The 17,261-nt window shown below is 45.6% G+C and overlaps 6 protein-coding genes and 1 long non-coding RNA gene across 15 annotated transcripts; 4 read left to right on the forward strand and 3 right to left on the reverse strand.

Moving 5' to 3' along the window:
- Positions 1-159: 159 nt before the first annotated feature.
- LOC108123027 (nose resistant to fluoxetine protein 6) lies at positions 160-2,613 on the reverse strand. Its single transcript, XM_070277943.1, has 9 exons — positions 2,187-2,613; positions 1,989-2,129; positions 1,396-1,937; positions 1,257-1,336; positions 1,091-1,204; positions 699-1,039; positions 505-647; positions 332-446; positions 160-280 (listed from the first exon to the last, which is right to left on the reverse strand). Exons 1-9 carry the CDS (start codon positions 2,611-2,613, stop codon positions 225-227), a joined length of 1,959 nt encoding a protein of 652 aa, XP_070134044.1. The 3' UTR covers positions 160-224.
- On the forward strand, positions 274-2,973 carry LOC138925983 (uncharacterized). Its single transcript, XR_011442256.1, has 4 exons — positions 274-408; positions 473-659; positions 713-1,921; positions 1,976-2,973. It is a non-coding gene; the product is annotated as an uncharacterized lncRNA (long non-coding RNA).
- Spn42Da (Serpin 42Da) lies at positions 2,900-6,749 on the reverse strand. 7 transcript variants are annotated; one of them, XM_070277938.1, is made up of 5 exons: positions 6,609-6,749; positions 5,186-6,114; positions 4,989-5,130; positions 3,460-3,602; positions 3,263-3,400 (listed from the first exon to the last, which is right to left on the reverse strand). In XM_070277938.1, exons 1-4 carry the CDS (start codon positions 6,634-6,636, stop codon positions 3,466-3,468), a joined length of 1,236 nt encoding a protein of 411 aa, XP_070134039.1. In that variant the 5' UTR covers positions 6,637-6,749; the 3' UTR covers positions 3,263-3,400; positions 3,460-3,465. The 7 variants fall into 7 exon arrangements, with proteins under 7 accessions (XP_070134043.1, XP_070134042.1, XP_070134039.1 ...); XM_070277939.1 differs by lacking the exon at positions 3,460-3,602 and adding an exon at positions 3,838-3,980 and having other exon boundaries at positions 3,265-3,400; XM_070277942.1 differs by lacking the exons at positions 3,263-3,400; positions 3,460-3,602 and adding an exon at positions 2,900-3,112.
- On the reverse strand, positions 6,680-9,325 carry Spn42Db (Serpin 42Db). Its single transcript, XM_043211031.2, has 4 exons — positions 8,377-9,325; positions 8,189-8,330; positions 7,038-7,341; positions 6,680-6,819 (listed from the first exon to the last, which is right to left on the reverse strand). The coding sequence occupies exons 1-3, from the start codon at positions 9,229-9,231 to the stop codon at positions 7,127-7,129; spliced, it is 1,212 nt and encodes a 403-aa protein (XP_043066966.1). The 5' UTR covers positions 9,232-9,325; the 3' UTR covers positions 6,680-6,819; positions 7,038-7,126.
- A 264-nt stretch (positions 9,326-9,589) lies between these two features.
- On the forward strand, positions 9,590-11,597 carry Spn42Dc (Serpin 42Dc). 3 transcript variants are annotated; one of them, XM_017238358.3, is made up of 4 exons: positions 9,590-9,711; positions 10,113-11,006; positions 11,196-11,337; positions 11,401-11,597. In XM_017238358.3, the coding sequence occupies exons 2-4, from the start codon at positions 10,134-10,136 to the stop codon at positions 11,595-11,597; spliced, it is 1,212 nt and encodes a 403-aa protein (XP_017093847.3). In that variant the 5' UTR covers positions 9,590-9,711; positions 10,113-10,133. The 3 variants fall into 3 exon arrangements, with proteins under 3 accessions (XP_017093847.3, XP_017093846.2, XP_017093848.3); XM_017238357.3 differs by having other exon boundaries at positions 9,596-9,711; positions 10,128-11,006; XM_017238359.3 differs by lacking the exon at positions 9,590-9,711 and adding an exon at positions 9,950-10,065 and having other exon boundaries at positions 10,128-11,006.
- A 101-nt stretch (positions 11,598-11,698) lies between these two features.
- On the forward strand, positions 11,699-13,201 carry Spn42Dd (Serpin 42Dd). Its single transcript, XM_017238360.3, has 3 exons — positions 11,699-11,828; positions 11,893-12,879; positions 12,944-13,201. Exons 1-3 carry the CDS (start codon positions 11,816-11,818, stop codon positions 13,063-13,065), a joined length of 1,122 nt encoding a protein of 373 aa, XP_017093849.2. The 5' UTR covers positions 11,699-11,815; the 3' UTR covers positions 13,066-13,201.
- Spn42De (Serpin 42De) lies at positions 13,070-15,905 on the forward strand. Its single transcript, XM_017238361.3, has 5 exons — positions 13,070-13,078; positions 13,450-13,584; positions 14,763-15,323; positions 15,398-15,539; positions 15,601-15,905. The coding sequence occupies exons 1-5, from the start codon at positions 13,070-13,072 to the stop codon at positions 15,729-15,731; spliced, it is 978 nt and encodes a 325-aa protein (XP_017093850.2). The 3' UTR covers positions 15,732-15,905.
- The last annotated feature ends 1,356 nt before the right edge of the window (positions 15,906-17,261 follow it).

Here is a 17,261-nt window from a genome sequence, read left to right on the forward strand (position 1 = left end):
TCGAAAGTAATCGATTTCATATCTAGCGGTTTTCCGCTAGATATACAATATATATATACTTTAATTTTAAAATATATTTTATTAATGAGCAAAGTACAAACTTATGTAAGGAAAATTCCAAAATCTAATTTTAGAATCTTTATTTAAGAAGATAGAAGATTTTTAGCTACAATTTTTGTTCTTTATTATGAATAAAGGTAGCCCTGGCCCAGAATACGGTCACTCTAAGCAGCTGACTGCGCGCGTCCCATTTGAATTTCTGGACTTGTTTCTTTTTTATCTAAAAGTAGATTGTTTTAGTTGTAATGAATTGACATATAGCAATACGCACTCTTTTCCTGTGTCAAAAAACAGCGCAGCACCTCTCCCAGTGGATACTCCAGTAACAGCGCCGAAAAAGCAGACACGGTGAGTGTTAAAATAAAAACACTCAGGACATTGCAAATCTGAATAGGATTTAACGTTAAAATAGTTACAAAGATGCTACAAAGCCGATTAGCTTACCAGAAATAGACTACTGACATATACCGGTTGCCGGATCCCGCCCACCACCACACGAATAACGACGATATGCCAGAGAAAGGCCTGAAAGGAAATCCGAGCCAGAGGTCGAAACACCGGCATGGTGCAGAAGGCATAGGCCATGCCTTCTCCATTTGGTGAGTGATTACACAGTGCCTGATTCTCCCTTTACTCACCTCCTACTTTGCAGCTCATCAGGAACACGAATCCCGCGCAAATCAACACCCACAGGTTCTTGTGAAGACCGGCGTACAAGGCCAACCACAAGGAGGGCTTAGCAAAGTCATGCCGCATAAAGATATAGCCGGACATCAGCAAACCCAGGATTGCCGATACAAGCAGCCACATGCCCAGCTCATACCTCAGCTTCCCTCGGAGGACGACCGTAGAGGAACGTTGGTGGATGTAGAGATGCCCGCACAAGAACCCAAAGAGGTAGCCACCAAGATTGGTGTAGAAGGGTGGATACATCTGGTAAAAGGTATCCGAGTGCCGAAAATACAAGTAGCGATATGTCCTACGAAAAAAAATCGTTAGCTGCTAAACCCGGTTGGTTTAGAATACTTACTCTGGACGTATATGGTATATTGCGTCCAGCTCGAGGATGTAGGTCAACGCTGCAGGAACCACAAATGCAAGCAGCAGTAGTAGTATGTAGATGGGTTTACCTAGAAGTGGGTGTCTAGAGAATATTCCTCTTAAATATAGCTTTTTTGAATAAACCGACTTCTTACTTTTTGGTAATAACAATCACCATCAGAAAGAGCTCAAAAAGCTGCATGTCAGCTCCCAAATACCAAGTCTGATGCGAGCACTGTTAAGAACGAATATAAATCTAATATTTCGCCATCGTAGTACCACTCTTTGACCTACACTATCTTCCAGCATATGATTCGTCACAAAGAAGACGTTCTTCCACCAATTAATGCGACAGAATACACGCTCGCCCTCGGCCAGGTGCCGCCAAAAGGGTCCGTCCTGGAGGCGCACTAACAAAGTGGCGTTGAAAAGGATCACTGCCAGGAGCGATGGCAGGAGACGAAAGTATCTGTAGAAAAACACACGAAAGTAGGCGGCAATGCAGTTGATGGTGCTCGTCTGCGGGTTAACCAGTTGCCTGTCCGTAAAGTTCACAAAAAGAAGGAAACCGCTCATTACAAAGAATATTTGGATGACCAGGCTGCCGTTCTGAAAAATAGAAGTCTCAAACTTGAACAGGAACTGCTCGTAGAACTCGGGATTCTGTATTGGAACCGTCATAAAGACCATCAAGGTGTGACCCAAAATCACCATAAAAACACCGATGGCTCGGAAACCATCAAAGAAGCTGATATCGCGCGAGAAGGTGCTGGAATGCGGCTGTATTAGACGATGGTAGTTGCGCCTCAGAGAGAAGGAGGTGAGTAGTATCTCCCCTGAGACCAATCCATTAATAATCTTTCATTTTTTAAAGGATCTCCACTTACGGCTGCTCTTTAAAGGAACTTGGTAAAAGCTAGAGTCCTGCTGCAAACTGGAAGATCTTATCTGGTAATCGTAAAAGGTGGAAAGAATTGTGAGCATCAGGATGGAGGCCATTAGGATGTAAATTGTAAGGTCCAGAGCATCTACAAATTAAGGGTTATAATTACCCTTTCTCAATTAAGATCTGTACTTGCCTTGACCCAAAGGATCATTGGACTTGTCACAATATTCTATGAGGCTTTGCACTTGCAGCTCATACTTCTGGCCGAACTCTAGGTTTAAACAAGTATTAACCATTTCGTTGTAGAGCAGGCGCTCCTCGGCGTCGCCACGTCTTAGATGTACCTTATTGTAGTAGGAACTAAGCTCTAGGTCCTGGATATCTTCTTGTTGAAAGACAGTTGCATCGCCAGCTAAAAGGATAATGTTCAGGCACCTTTCTAGACACACTCCTCTGAAGACATGATCATGACGAAAGCGGTGTTTTGAATCCAACGAGACCTCTTCAATTAGCTGCCAAAGAACCGAGCTGGAGTTTGGTTTAATTTCCACGTAAGCCAGGCAGTAAATGCCGGCCATCCTGTCTTGGCAGAGATCATAGTCATCCAGTTGGTAAAGGGGGGGCATTTGCTTATAGACCGTCACTGAATTCGAAAGGTCCTGTGAGTTACCCAATACACTGAACATCCTGCTACTCACAGTTGAATAAGCCCGTCGAAAAGTTGGCCTGGACCAGCTGGATCCATGACAGCAGAATAGCTGACGTCCACCAGTGAAGCATCTTCACAGCTTTGTGCTTGAAGCCATAAGATCGAATGCCTGACATCTTCGCTTGATTTGCTCTACTAATTCACCTATTGCATGCTAAACCGTCAGGCTTGGATGCACCTCCCAAAGGGAACATTTCTATAAATTACTTGTAAGATCATAAGATAATTGGTGCCTATTAGACACTAGTCGTTTATTTTATTTCATTGGAGTTATAACTTATAAGTCTCTATTGCTTATCCCAAATGTCGCCCGGTGAAGATGGGGAAGTCTGTCTCAGACTTGACCCAGTAGACGAAGGGTCGGTTCACCGTGAAGTGTCTTCGTCTGAAGCCCGCCACCGGCATTATCCGGAATCCTGTAGAGGAACCATTGATTCAGTGAGTAATTTAAGCAGATTCAGTTCTCTTTTTATTAAAGGTTTACATGCTTGGTTAGTACAAAAAGAGTTTAAAGTATAAAAAGATCATTCAGAGAGCATATTTTTAGTAAAATTATATTTGGTATGGTGCTGCTGCCTAGAGCTGATGAAGCCTGCCAGCAAAAACCACATTTGGTTCCTTATCGACAATATAAAAGCTGAATGGATGCTCGGCATAGAAGAACGTGGGATCCGGTGTCATCATTAAAAAATCGGCTACAATACCTGCAAATGGATGTGGATGAAACAAACCGCTTTGTCAGATGGGGGTTATTAGTGTATACCCATGATTATAGTTTCTGTATGTTTCCCGCGAAAAGAATGGTGGAGTCCTTATCGAGAATATAATAATTGAAAGCATGATCGACATAGAATCGGGTCGGTTCCTGCTGGGGCATGGGCATGGAACAGCGCATAATCATCATACCTGGAAGTGGATATGACAGCGGAATAGCAATCGGAGGTTAGAAGGTCCTATGTTTCAGACTATATAGTTTACAAGTTGTGCGACAAAAAAAAAATATAGTGCAGGTCTCATTTAAAATATTATATATAGGAATGGATGGTCGACATGAAAACGGTTCGGACTTGGTTTTTGGAAGATTCTGGATCAGCTAGATCAGAGACACGCGGAATGTAAGATGAATGTTTTTGGTGTATACCCATGATTAGAGTTTCTGTATGTTTCCCGCGAAAAGAATTGTAGAGTCCTTATCGAGAATATAATAATTGAAAGCATGATCGACATAGAAACGCATCGGTTCCTGCTGGGGCATGGGCATGGAACAGCGCATAATCATCATACCTGGAAGTGGATATGACAGCGGAATAGCAATCGGAGGTTAGAAGGTCCTATGTTTCAGACTATTTTCAGACTATATAGTTTACAAGTTGTGCGGAAAAAAAAATATAGTGCAGGTCTCATATAAAATATTATCTATAGGAATGGATGTTCGACATGAAAACGGTTCTTGGACTTGGTTTTTGGAATATTCTGGATCAGCTACAGTACCTGAAAATGAATGTGGATGAGACACACAGCATGTTATATGAATGTTTTTGGTGTATACCCATGATTAGAGTTTCTGTATGTTTCCGGCGAAAAGAATGGTAGAGTCCTTATCGTGAACATAATAATTGAAAGCATGATCGACATAGAATCGCGTAGGTTCTCCCAGGGTAATGGTCAAGGAACAGCGCATATAAGTCATACCTGGAATTGGATATGACAGCGGAAAAGCAAACGAAGGTTAAAAGGTGGAAAAGACTTGAATTAAAGATTCCTTTTATGATTTCTTTTTAAGAACCCCGAGTGAAGACCTTTTTTGTACTGATAGCTGATAGAAGATGATCATGAATGTGTAATGAAATAACTTTGCATGCCGATAGGTAAGTAAATACATTACTTTACTAAAAACTAAGAGTCCAAATCATGCTGTATCATACCCCTTTTATCTTGTCCCAATAATTTAGAAGAATTTTACCATCGTGGTTCTTATTTAATAAATAGCTGCCTTTATTGATGAAAACAAAATGAGATTCTATCACAGCTCTTCATGCTCGCTGATATCGGAGGCTGTCTCCTCGAGCCGCACAACAGACCCCCAAAACATGGGAATCTCCTCCTGATGGACGAGGACATAAGTGAATGGATGATCGGCAAGGAACTCAGTGGGTTCGTCCAGCGATATAACGCAGCGCTTTTTACGCACCACGATGCCTGCGATTCGGAACGAGAAAGACAACACAGATACGGATGAATGGATGAGGACATGCACAGGATGACGAGGCAGAGAAACTATAAATGACTCACCAGTGGCAGCCGCAGCCTCGGTGCCCTCCTCGTTGACGTCGATGAAGGCCTTGTGGATGATAGCCGATACCTGGAGGGGCTCGGGAGTCTCCAGCATCTTGTCGAACTCCGCGTCGTTGGTGAACAGCCTCGTCATGCCGAGCTAAGAAGGAAGACAATGGTTTATCCCTACTAGGATGGTCAGATGGTTAGCTTACCTTTCGGAACACCTCCGACAGTTCGATTTGGAACTCCGCCTTGAACTTGGGAAGCTTGACCTGCACCTGCGTCTTCTGCAGGGCCTGTGTTATCACCGACAGCGGGGTGGAGCGCAGCTTCTCCTCCAGGGCGGGCAGACCTGTCTTGCTGTTGGGCAGGATTATCAGCATGGACAGATCCGAGTCCTTGTAGGGCAGCTCCAGGGCGGCGGCATTCAGAGACGGCAGGTCGGCGTAACGGAAACGCTCCTTAACACTCATCATGGGCACCTGGATGCTTCGCTCGTTGTCCAGGTGGAAGGTGTCTGGCCGCGTGGCGTACTTGGGGAACTGGTGAACCCAGTTGCCCTTGAAATGGATGGCATTGACCAGGACCAGACGCGAGTCAGCGTTCAGAGCACTGGCCGGAATCAGGTCCTTGATGAGGTGGTTGGTGCGCTCCTCCACCCAACCGTTGATGGTGGCCGCCGCCTGGGAGCTGCTGGCGAAGTTGACTTTCTGTGCCGCCGACAGGAACTCCTTGCTCAGCAGCTGGTCGAACTGGGGAGCCAGCGAGTAGCCGTCCATCACGAAGATCTTGTTGGCAATGCGCAGGATCTGACTGTCCTGGTAGGTGGCCAGTACTTGGTTGAAGCTCTTGGCAATCTGGTCCACATTGGCGGAGGCCAGGCCCAGTCCCTGGTCCAGCTGGGCGGCGGTCTCGCCATCTGCCCCCAGACGGGCCATCGCCGCGCACGTCTGGATGGAGAAGGGCGAGAAGACCAGGTTTTCGCCGGGCTTCAGGGCAGCCAGCTTACCGTACACATTGATGGAGAAGAGGGCCAGACGGCGGGCGAACTCCTGCTTGGCGGCATCTGCCATGACGGGTCCGGGGGGCGAGGCGTGGGCTTGGGCGAGGATGGGGAAGAGCAGCAGTAGCAGCCAGCAAGCTGTAAGTTGACAATTATTGTTGTGGAAATTAGCAGTGCTTCGTTTCATAAATTTATGTAATGGCAGTGGACCGATGAGTCACCTCCACGAAAAGCGTTTACTAAATCGCTCTGGTATGCCGTTTCGTCGGGGATTTACTCGGCTTTGTCTATCGAAAGTGACTGAATAATGACTGGATGGCGTGCAGCTGGCTTATCAATCGGCTTTCTCCAGTAGATTCTAAATGAAAATTTGTTGACACTGGTACAGGGCTAGAGCTCTATGCGTGGTGGCGTCGGAAACTCGACTGATGTCTACTCTGGGAGCGTTCATTGTATTTGTGGACGCTCCTGGTTGTTTCCCCCAAACGCCAACAGGTTTTCTCTTAATGCCCATATATTTTTATATCTAACACTCTTGGGGTTCATGGGGGTGGCTCTCTTTTCTCGTTCTCTTAACATTCTTATGCCTTCCGACTGTTTCTCTTTAAAAAGCCCCTATCCGACAAACTTACCTTTCTGCAATGGTGATAAGTTCTCCATTTTGCCAACGTCTTGTTATTTTAGTCAATAAATAGGTAATATTCCGAAATTTCGAGTCAACTTGGTTCTTGAGATGTGCGTTTTAGACTGCTGTGGCCCCATCAACCTTATCAGCTTGTAGTGTGTCAAAGCTGAGCTTCTGCGGCTTTGGTCATTAAAAATAAAGGGAATTTGTCGATTCCCCTGATAAGGAAACAGTATATAATTATTTTCAGAGTCAAGTAAACATGAGAGATTGGAGGGGGTTTTGTATTTTGTTCTGCAAGTATATGGTTTTTTGAGGGGCCTTGAATTATAATCGCAAAATAAACTTATCGCCATTCATTCAATAAAATTACCCATGAATGTGGCATCAAAATATAAAATACGTGTTTTCATAAATAAAAAAACAAAATAATTACCTCATCGGCATGCTTTGTTGCATCAGTTACTCCATACGAGGAAACCCTCATCTAGACTTATGTATATTCTCCCAAAATCGAGGTTTCCATCATTTGCATTTTGTACAGGTTTCACATTTTTTACAAGAGGTTTTTGGACCACATTTGTCGCATTTATAGGTTGATTCTCCAGGCGGAGATGTAAAGTGACCCACAAATAGGAAACCATGGGTATTGTCACAAATGGCATAGAAGAACGGTCGGTTGGCGATGAAAAACTGATGGATTTCGGGGGCCGGCATGGTTCTAACCATGATGACAGCAGCTGCAAGTACAAGAACTTCTTTAAGAAATGCTTCCAGTATCAATTTGATACTGGAATTTTCTAGGGGAACCCCTACATAGCATAGATTTTGATGCAGATTGGTGGAGAATCTATCCAAAAATCGATAAAGGTACTCCTCTCGAGAATCCGATAAGAATTGGCAAAGATATGCTCTTCGGCGTGGGTCAAAGTGTGCCTCCCTTGCATTTCCGAACTTTCGCAGGGGATCCCCTAGAAAATTTGACAAAAAAACTAAAAAATAATTTGTTTCTAGATTTTGATGCAGATTTGTGGAGAATCTATCCACAAATCGATAAAGGTACTCCGCTCAAGGATCAGATAAGAATTGGCAAAGATATGCTCTTCGGCGTGGTTAAAATTTTGCCTCCCTTGCATTTCTGAACTTTTGCAGGGGGTCCCCTAGAAAATTTGACAAAAAATCTAAAAAAAAATTTGTTTCTAGATTTTGATGCAGATTTGTGGAGAATCTATCCACAAATCGATAAAGGTACTCCGCTCAAGAATCGGATAAGAATTGGCAAAGATATGCCCTTCGGCGTGGGTCAAATTGTGCCTCCCATGCATTTCCGAACTTTCGCAGGGGATCCCCTAGAAAATTTGACAAAAAAACTAAAAAATAATTTGTTTCTAGATTTTGATGCAGATTTGTGGAGAATCTATCCACAAATCGATAAAGGTACTCCGCTCAAGAATCGGATAAGAATTGGCAAAGATATGCTCTTCGGCGTGGGTCAAAGTGTGCCTCCCTTGCATTTCCGAACTTTCGCAGGAAGTCCCCCTGAAAATTTCACAAAAGATCTAAAAAATAATTTGTTTCCCCGCTTACCCGTAGCTGCAGCTGCTTCAGTTCCCAATTCATTAACTTCGATGAAAGCCTTGTGAATAATTTTGGAGACTGTGAGTGGAGTAGGGGGTTCCAGCATTCTCCCGAATTCAGCTTGATCGCTAAATATGCGACTCATGCCCATCTGTAACCCAATAGTTAGGTTAACCTCCATATAAACTGCAACCTACCGTTTTAAAAATTCCGCCTAGCTCCTGTGAGAATTCAGCCTTGAACTTGGGGATCTGGACTGCAACTTTGACGACGGACATAGCAGATACTATGGTTTCAAGGGATACCCCTGACAGGTTGCCCTCCAAGGTGGCAAGGTCCGATTTCGGGTTCGGCAGAATGATAACCATGGACAGGTTGCAAGCGTTGTAGTTCATCCTCAGGGCAGTGGCATCCAGATGGGGCAGATCCGCAAATGCGTACTTGTCCAGTTGGTTCATCATGTTAACCTTGACCGAGGTGTCAGGATTTGGGAAGAATTCGTCCTCCTGGGTCATGTGTTCGTTGAACCGAATCGCCCACTCTCCCTTGAAATGAATGGCATTGATCAGGACCAGTCGGCAGTCCGAGCTCAGGGACCCGCGCTCGATGAGATTCTTGATCTTGTTATTTGTTTGGGTCTCCACCCAGGAGTTGATGGTGCTTTCCGCCGTTCCGCTGGCGAAGTCAATCGAGACGGGTGTGGAGTGGAACTTCTCATCCAAGACACGTTCGAACTCATGGGCTATCGTGTGGCCCTCCATTATGTAGAGCCTGTTGGCCATCTTCAGGATTTGACAGGGGTCGTAGGCGCTCATGACCTCTTCGAAGTTATCTCCTGTCTGCGAGACGGTGCTCCCTCCGAACCGGAGTCCGTCGTCCAACTCCCGGGCTGTGGCCGTTTCGGGTTCCGCTCCCATCCGCAGCATGCCCGCCGCCACCCGGATGGACAGGGGCGAGAAGATGATGTTCTGGTTGGGATTGGCCTGGTTTAGATGGTCGTGCATACAGTGGGAGAACGTCTCCAGACCCTTGGCGAAGTCTGACAGCTTCATGGTGGTTACTGTAGGGAAATTTGGGAGGCCACTGCCGAGGCACTTGTAGAAAAGTTGTTTTTTGTAAATAATGTCAAAGTATACTCTTTTTTTTGGATTTAAGTAGTCCTCCTAAAAAGAGGGTATTTTTAAAGTCGAGACCCTCCCCCAAGGTCTCACTTTGATGGACAGCGCGAATAATTATTATAATTAGAGCCACGATAAGCTATCGTACCACCTTCGAGTGGGTTGGGTGGGTTTGCTGGAGGATTGCTGGATGGGAAGGTTCCGTTCCCGGCGCCTAATCAGCTACCTGGCTCTCTCGCTGTGAAGCACCCACCTTTCCAGACTCTCTTGGAATTTATCTAATCGTACGCCAGTTTGTTTTTCTGAGTCACAAACGCTTTCGAGTGCTACAGTCAGTCCCGAACCGTCTGACAGACACCTCGCACCTCTACTAGTCGCTTCCACTATCGCCACTGATCGATTCTTTTTTCCGGTGTAAGTAATCACCGGTAACTTCTGGGATCGTTATCAATGACGCCTTGTGGTCACAGACCTTTGGAAATCAGTTTTCGTCAAACAACCCAACACCAGTCAACCAGAAGCCATTCGAAATCTCAACCCGACCTCGTACCTCAAACTTTTTTTTGGTTTTTTATGATTCTTACAAGATCCACGTGTAATGTATTTTCTTGACAAACCATTTGGGCTTTGTGTGGTGCCTTATCGACAGAAGTGGCAGTTTATATTCCCTAATTTGTTTTTATAGTAACGTCATAAAGTTATACAAACCAAAGGGCTTACAAAAAACAGAAAAAATGGAAGGGAAACCCTTTTAATAAAATTTCTAAAGTGATTCCAATAGCCACTCCTTGAACTTAGTGTCTAATGATAGATAGTCTTCCCCATTTCAGAGCAAGATGTCCGATCCCCAAGAGAGTAGAAATGAGTTCTCTCGCATCCTGACGGATATCATTACCCAGGACGTTGCGAAGAAGAGTCGTCGTCAGCGGAACACAGTCTTCTCCCCCGCCTCCATTCAAAGTTGCCTGACGCTGGCCTACATGGCAGCCACCGGATCGACGGCTGAGGAGCTAAACAAAGGCCTCCTGTTGGGTCCTGGCGATCGGCATCACATAGCCCGTACCTTTGGCGATTTTTGGCGGACAAACTGCAATTACGGCGACCGAGGTCCGATACTGAAATCCGTGAACAGTTTGTACGTGAACAGCAACCTGGAACTCCATCCGGAGTTCAATGAGGTAGCCAGCGACTTTTTCCAAACCAAGGCAGAGCCCTTGGAGTTTGCTGATTCGGCATCCGCCACCAAGTACATCAATGAGTGGGTGGAAAAGGAGACGGAGCAGAGAATCACGAATCTTCTGCAATCCGATGCCGTGGACGATGCGACCAGTGCCGTGCTCATCAATGCTTTGTACTTCAAGGGCAAGTGGAAGAAGCCCTTCATGCCAGAGGCCACAGGAAAACATGCATTCTTCGTGGATTCAGACACCAGCATCGAGGTGGACATGATGACCCAGGAGGACAAGTTCAAGTTCGCCGAACTGCACCATCTGAAGGCGAAAGCCGTGCAGCTGTCTTATGAGGCCTCCCATATCCACATGCTCATAATCCTGCCGGATGACAGATTTGGGCTGCAGGATCTGGAAGCCAAGCTCAAAGATATTGATCTGACCTCCATTGATGAGGCGATGAACATTCGGGATGTGGTTGTTTCACTGCCTCAGTTCAGCATAGAGTTTGATGTGGACTTGAAGGATATATTGAAAAAGGTGGGGTAATACTTCTTAAGAAAATTAGAAAACTAAATGACTTGACTTTTGACCCAAGATATTTCTTGGAGCACGGGCCTCAATTGAGGAAATTCCATTTGTAATTCAACGAATTAAGTCTTACAAATTGATTTCCCCTTGATGTTAAATAAGACTAGCTGCCGACTAATAATATATTTTAAATTATAGCTTGGAATTGCGGAGATCTTTACAGACGCCGCCCAACTGGATGGACTCTTCACCACTAAAGAAAAGCAGAAGATTTCGGCGGCCAGGCATCGTGGCTACATAAACGTAAACGAGGCTGGTTCCGAGGCAGCTGCCGTATCCTGTAAGTCCATATTATTTCAAGGCTTAGGTTGATCCTCCTGGATAACAGAATCCTCCTTTTCAGTCATGAAGATTGTGCCAATGATGCTGAATATGAACACGAAGAAATTCAAGGCGGACCACCCGTTTGTGTTCTACATCCGTAACTCGCAGGCCGTATTCTTTGCCGGAAGATTCGTAGGAGCTCAGGGCCAGTCTTCTGAGGCATGCACCAATGAGAAATGTCGGAATAACTGTCGGTGTGGAGGCCTAACTAGATAATAGTGAACTGCAATAGAAAATAAAATGCCACTGGAAAATCCCACAAGTAGTCATTTCATTTGAATCGCTCACGATGCCCAGCGCAGCTCGTGCTTATCTTCCAGCAGCCTGACCAGACCAGTCTCAGACCCACTTATAAATAAACCCGACTCTCAGATCTCGGGCCAGTCTACAGAGGCACTTCTCTCGACAATCATTCCGCCGGAGTCCGCAGTGAAATGAAATACTTGTGTAAGTGGCTCCCCGCATTGCACTGGAAGGTAGCGGCTAACCAAGTTCTCCCTCCTCTTGGCAGGCCTGATTCTGTGGGCCACGGCCGTGGTGGGCCAGCAAGCTGATGGGATCTACCAGCACCTGGCCAAGAGCAATCCCAACAAGAACCTGGTGGTGTCACCCCTTTCCATCGAGACCGTCCTGAGCCTTCTTTACATGGGGGCGGAGGGAACAACGGCCCAGGAGCTCCAGACTGCATTGAGGCTACAGTCCGGAAGCAAACAGGATCTGGCTGCGAAGTACAAGACCAAGCTGGAGTCCCTCCAGGTCAGCAGGGAGGGCTACACTATGCAAGTGGCGAACCGGATCTACGTCAACGACCGGCTGACCCTGCATCCGGAGTACAATCAATTGGCACGGGACTCTTTCAAGGCGGAGGCGGAGGCCATCAGCCTGGGAGACAGCACCAAGGCGGCCGAGGGTATCAATCAGTGGGTGCGTGACCAGACGCACGGCAAGATCAATGGCATAGTCGAACCCGATAGCATGACCCCTGAAGTCAGGGCTGTGCTGGTTAACGCCATCTATTTCAAGGGCCAGTGGGAGTCCCAGTTCGATCCCAAAGCCACCGAGGTCTCCCCCTTCAAAGTCACCCCCAGCGAGAGGGTGAGTGTGCCGATGATGCACCAAACGGGCACTTTCCGGACGCACATCTTCGCCGATTGGAGCGGCCAAGTCGTCGAGCTGCCCTACCGGAACTCCAACCTCTCCATGCTGATCTTCCTGCCCAACGACGTCGATGGCCTGAACAAAATGGAGGAGAAAATGGTTGGGTTCTCGGAGCAGTTGGATCCTTCGGAAATGCTTCTCGTCCTGCCCAAGTTCAAGATTGAGTTCCAAACGGAGCTCCAGGAGAGTCTTGAGCAGTTGGGCGTCCGTGAGGTGTTCTCCGATCAGTCGAACCTCAGTGGACTCTTCGCCGATGGATCTGGCGGAAAAGTGAGTCGGGTAACCCACAAAGCCTTCTTGGAGGTCAACGAGGAGGGTGCCGAGGCGGCGGCTGCTACAGGTTTGTTTTCTGATTATCCTTTAAAAATTTCCTTTCTTAAAACTTTCTCTTTCATTATCCTTAGCTATATCGGTTTCTCTTCGATCTGGTTTCGCGCCTTCCTTCGTGGCGGATCATCCTTTTGCTTTCATGATCCGGGACCAGAGTACCGTTTACTTCCAGGGCACGGTGGTGAATCCTGCCTAAGGGAATGGGCATAGTTATACACCTCTCCTAATCCTAAATATCCCAAAATCTATAAATTGTGATATTTTCATAGAAATAGTAGTCCATATGTATAATATGTTAGTTTTAAAAAATTAAACTTTATTTTGGAAAAACCAGAACTCTAATTTTAAAGTTAAACTGATGCTCTGATTATTCCAATAAATGCTTTTAAAAAATTCCAGAGATCTATAATAAAAAGTGTTGTATCTATAAATAAAAGCACTTGTGTTTTGGGTTATATTTTTTTTTTGAATACTTTAGGATCTCTCTATTATTCCCCAGCGGCTTCTTGTGAAGTTTTTTTTTTGGAAACGGGTTAAGTGGCTCTATGTATAATTTTCAATTAACATAAATTCCCCAAAGGGCAGAGAGTGTCATCCAAAAAAAGAAAGAGCTCCCCTAAAAACAAAAAAACATCATTCAGTTCTCTATGAAACACAGGCGCCAACGCATTGTTTCCGATCCAATCCAATCCAATCTATAGATTCATTGCATCAGGTATGTGGGAACTTATCTGTGGCAGCATATACTTTTATATTATATTTTATAATATATGCCATACGTTTACGTGAAATAAAAAAGTTGTACTACTTTCCGAGTGATTTGATTTGAGAGAATAAGCTTGCAATTGTAAACAACGCAAATGACATCACCGTTTATCAACAAATAAGAGAAATATATTTATTAAGAGGGAGAATAAAATAAAGTTAAGTGATGTAAACAAAAATAAAGAGAACTTTCTCTTAAGTACGATTAGACCAAATTTTAGACCTTATTTTTGATGGTTATAAGAACCTTTCTTTAAGTTTAGGGTTTAAAGAATTTATGATAATAACATATCAATATATAACACTTTAGATGTTATTTTAGTAGAAAGGCTTTTAGGATTTATCCCTTTTTATTTATATCCTTATTTAATTATTTATTATAAGATAGTCTTTCAAAGATTTATTGGTTTATACGATGTTATATTTAGTTTCTATCTGAAAGTAGAATATTTGTTTTAGAGACTTTAGTCTTTTAAAAAAATTCCCTTTCAATGGCTTAAGTTTTCACATTGTTTGTCCGAGAACTCTTCCCAGAACTGTTTGTTTTCTTACTTTGTAACTTGTTTTTATCATTTCTTTCTACATAAAAACAAACGTAATTCCTAAGAAAACTAAAAACCTGTTTTAGCCCAAAACCAACCAAAAAAGAGCCAACAAGAACTAATGAAACTCAAAGTATAATTCAGTCAGAATCAGAATGTCAGGTAGGAAAGGCAGACCCTCTTAGGAGATCAATATTGATAATCATCTTTATTTTTTTACTCCCCTCTTATAGCCAAGTTAATATTGCTAGTTTTAGTCCAGAATTTGATTTTGGGTCTAGCCATGGCGAACACGAACGGTGACTCCAAGTTCTCCTCGAGGCTCTATGGACCTCTGGCCAAGTCCAATGTCAACAGAAACATCGTTTTTTCTCCGGCGTCCATTAGGACTGGACTGACGCTGGCTTACCTGGGCGCCGAGGGCAGTACTGCCGGCGAACTGAAGGAGGGACTGGGTCTGGAGGGGGCAGACAAAATCGAGGTGGCCCAGCAGGTGGCCAAGGCCCTGAAAAGGGACACACCGTCCCTGGGAGTTGGAGAAGAAGAGACCCAGTTAAAGGTGGCCAATCGGATTTATGTGGCACAGAAATTCCAACTGGCCCAAGCCTATCAGGATTTGGTGAGCGGAAATTTTGCAGCCGTTGCCGAAAATCTGAACTTCAGCCAGAGTGCTGAGGCGGCCCGGACCATCAACTCCTGGGTGGAGGAGCAGACCCACCAACAAATCAAGAACCTCATCGGTCCGGACTCCCTCGATGCCGATACAGCTGCCATTCTGGTCAATGCCATTTACTTCAAGGCCGACTGGCAGAACAGTTTCCCCGACTACGCCACGTATGCCAGGGACTTTGTCAACCACGGAGGTCAGCGTGTCAGCGTGGACACCATGTCACAATCGGATTACTTCAGCTACGGCGAGCTATCGGAGTTGGGGGCCAAGGTTCTGGAACTGCCTTACTTCGGCACAGATATTGTGTTCCTGGTACTTTTGCCCAAGGAGGAGCAAGGATTAGCCACCCTGGAGGAGAAACTCAACGGCCTGGACCTGAAGGACGTGCGCTCCCGCCTGAGCAGACGGAAGGTGGAGCTCCAACTGCCCAAGTTTAAATTTGAGTTTGATGTGCCCCTGCAACCAGTTTTGGAAGAGGTGGGTCAGAGTTGAAGTTGTTTCCATCATGACTCCATTACGAGTTACCTACATCGTTTTCCTAATACTTCTAGTTGGGAATCAAGCAACTTTTTGGACCTCAGGCTGACTTCAGCGCACTACTGAGTGCTCCCACGCCCCTTCGCATCTCGGAAGTGAAGCACAAGGCTGTCATCGAGGTGAACGAGAAGGGAACCACGGCCAGTGGGGCTACCTGTAAGTTTCCCCAGAAAATGACTCGGCACCTGGCCAGTTGATTTACTTTCTCTGTCCGCAGTTGTCAAGGCCGAGCTGGAGTCCCTGGTTATTGGGGAGCAGACTGTCGAGTTCGTGGCGGATCATCCCTTCGCCTTCGCCATCCTGGGCAAGGAGAGCACCTTGTTCCTGGGCCATGTCAGTCAGCTATGAGTTCGAGTACGATTAGTTTTAGCTGTAAATCCTCGGAAACTCAATATCCCAGCACCCAATAAATGCCAATCTTCGATGTCAAGTGCAGGGACTCGAACCGAACTAGGTAGGAACAAGCTTGTTTGTTGATTAGTTTTGGGTTGCATAATACATGGGTGTGCACTAGGGCTGTTGTAATTAGAGAGCCGGTCGGAGATGCAGTTGACATTGATAGTTTATTAAGAGGACTTGGCCCCTGAACGGAGGAGGAGCCTCTGGCAGCAACAGCAATCCTGGCAGCATGCCCATCGACCGTCAGTTTGGCAATTCTGTATCAGTCTCTTGTGTGTGCACAGCAGGTAATAAATCAAAGTTAGTATAGCTATCAATCCATGACACAACTGCCAACAAAACGAGCCAAGAACCGGGCAAAAGCTGGGCTATTTGAATGCCAGTGGTAAGTGGCCACTAGCCAAGTCCAAACGCACACGCACAGACACAGACACACAAGGGCCACATGGCCAAAGTCAACAACTGTGTTGGCAATTTGCAGCAATCATCCGCAACACATCCTCTTGCTTTCGGCAGACCTCCTTGCCTCCTCCCAGGATCGGGGCAGAGGTTTATGAGTGCAGCTAAATTGTGTTTCCTCCAAGGATACTCTTTTTTTGTGTCGACTGGCCCCTGACCGACGAAAGTTGAATAAAAACCCACACAGAGCACTACACTGGCATGACCTCCCACTCGTGTGGCGGATATTTGCATATTTCTAAACAGGTGTAAATTTAATTTGACAAATTTTTGCGGTTGCCAGAGATGGCCCTTGTGTTGTGTACGCCCCTGACAGGGACAGGACAGATTTAATAACATTTTGTGACATTAAAATACCTTGGGGGAGGACGACGACGAGGCCGATGACAAGGCCTGGACCATGTCCATAATTAAAGTTTATTGCCAGTGAAATGATGCGAAACGCCCGCTGGATATGTTGCAGGTAAAACAATTATGCCGGGATTTACGCATGTGTAAAACATTTTAATTAAATCCGGAAAACAGGAGATGCTACTGTGTCGCATGGTATGCCACTTCAAGTCAACAATTGCCACAAATTTTGCTACACTTTCGAAGGTCGTGTTCTCGGTTACCCCGTTTGGCAATCACACTCTGGCTCGGGCTCTGGCTCTGTCTCTGGCACTAATTGGTGGCCAGGGCAATGCCGAAACTTGGGCTTCGTTGTCACGGGCGACGCTTCAAGTTCCGTCAGCAAATTGAAATTGAAATGACAACACGACCGGGAGCAGCAAAGAGCGACAAAACCATCTGGAACCGCAATGGGAAAAGGAAAGGAAATGCAACTCGCGCATCAGCAAATAGAAAATTTCACGACAAGTTTTAAGAAGTAGGCGGATGCAGGGAATAGGAATGAACAGGGAGGATGGAGCAGGCTCCTGGTACACAAGGTGGCACCACGGAACCTGAAACGCTTCACGGAACACTCGTTTGCCATCTCACCAATCTGCTTTTCCCCAAAAAGGATTCTCGAACTATTTC

Source organism: Drosophila bipectinata, chromosome 2R (genome assembly GCF_030179905.1).
Source record: "Drosophila bipectinata strain 14024-0381.07 chromosome 2R, DbipHiC1v2, whole genome shotgun sequence".
Classification (NCBI taxonomy): domain Eukaryota; kingdom Metazoa; phylum Arthropoda; class Insecta; order Diptera; family Drosophilidae; genus Drosophila; species Drosophila bipectinata.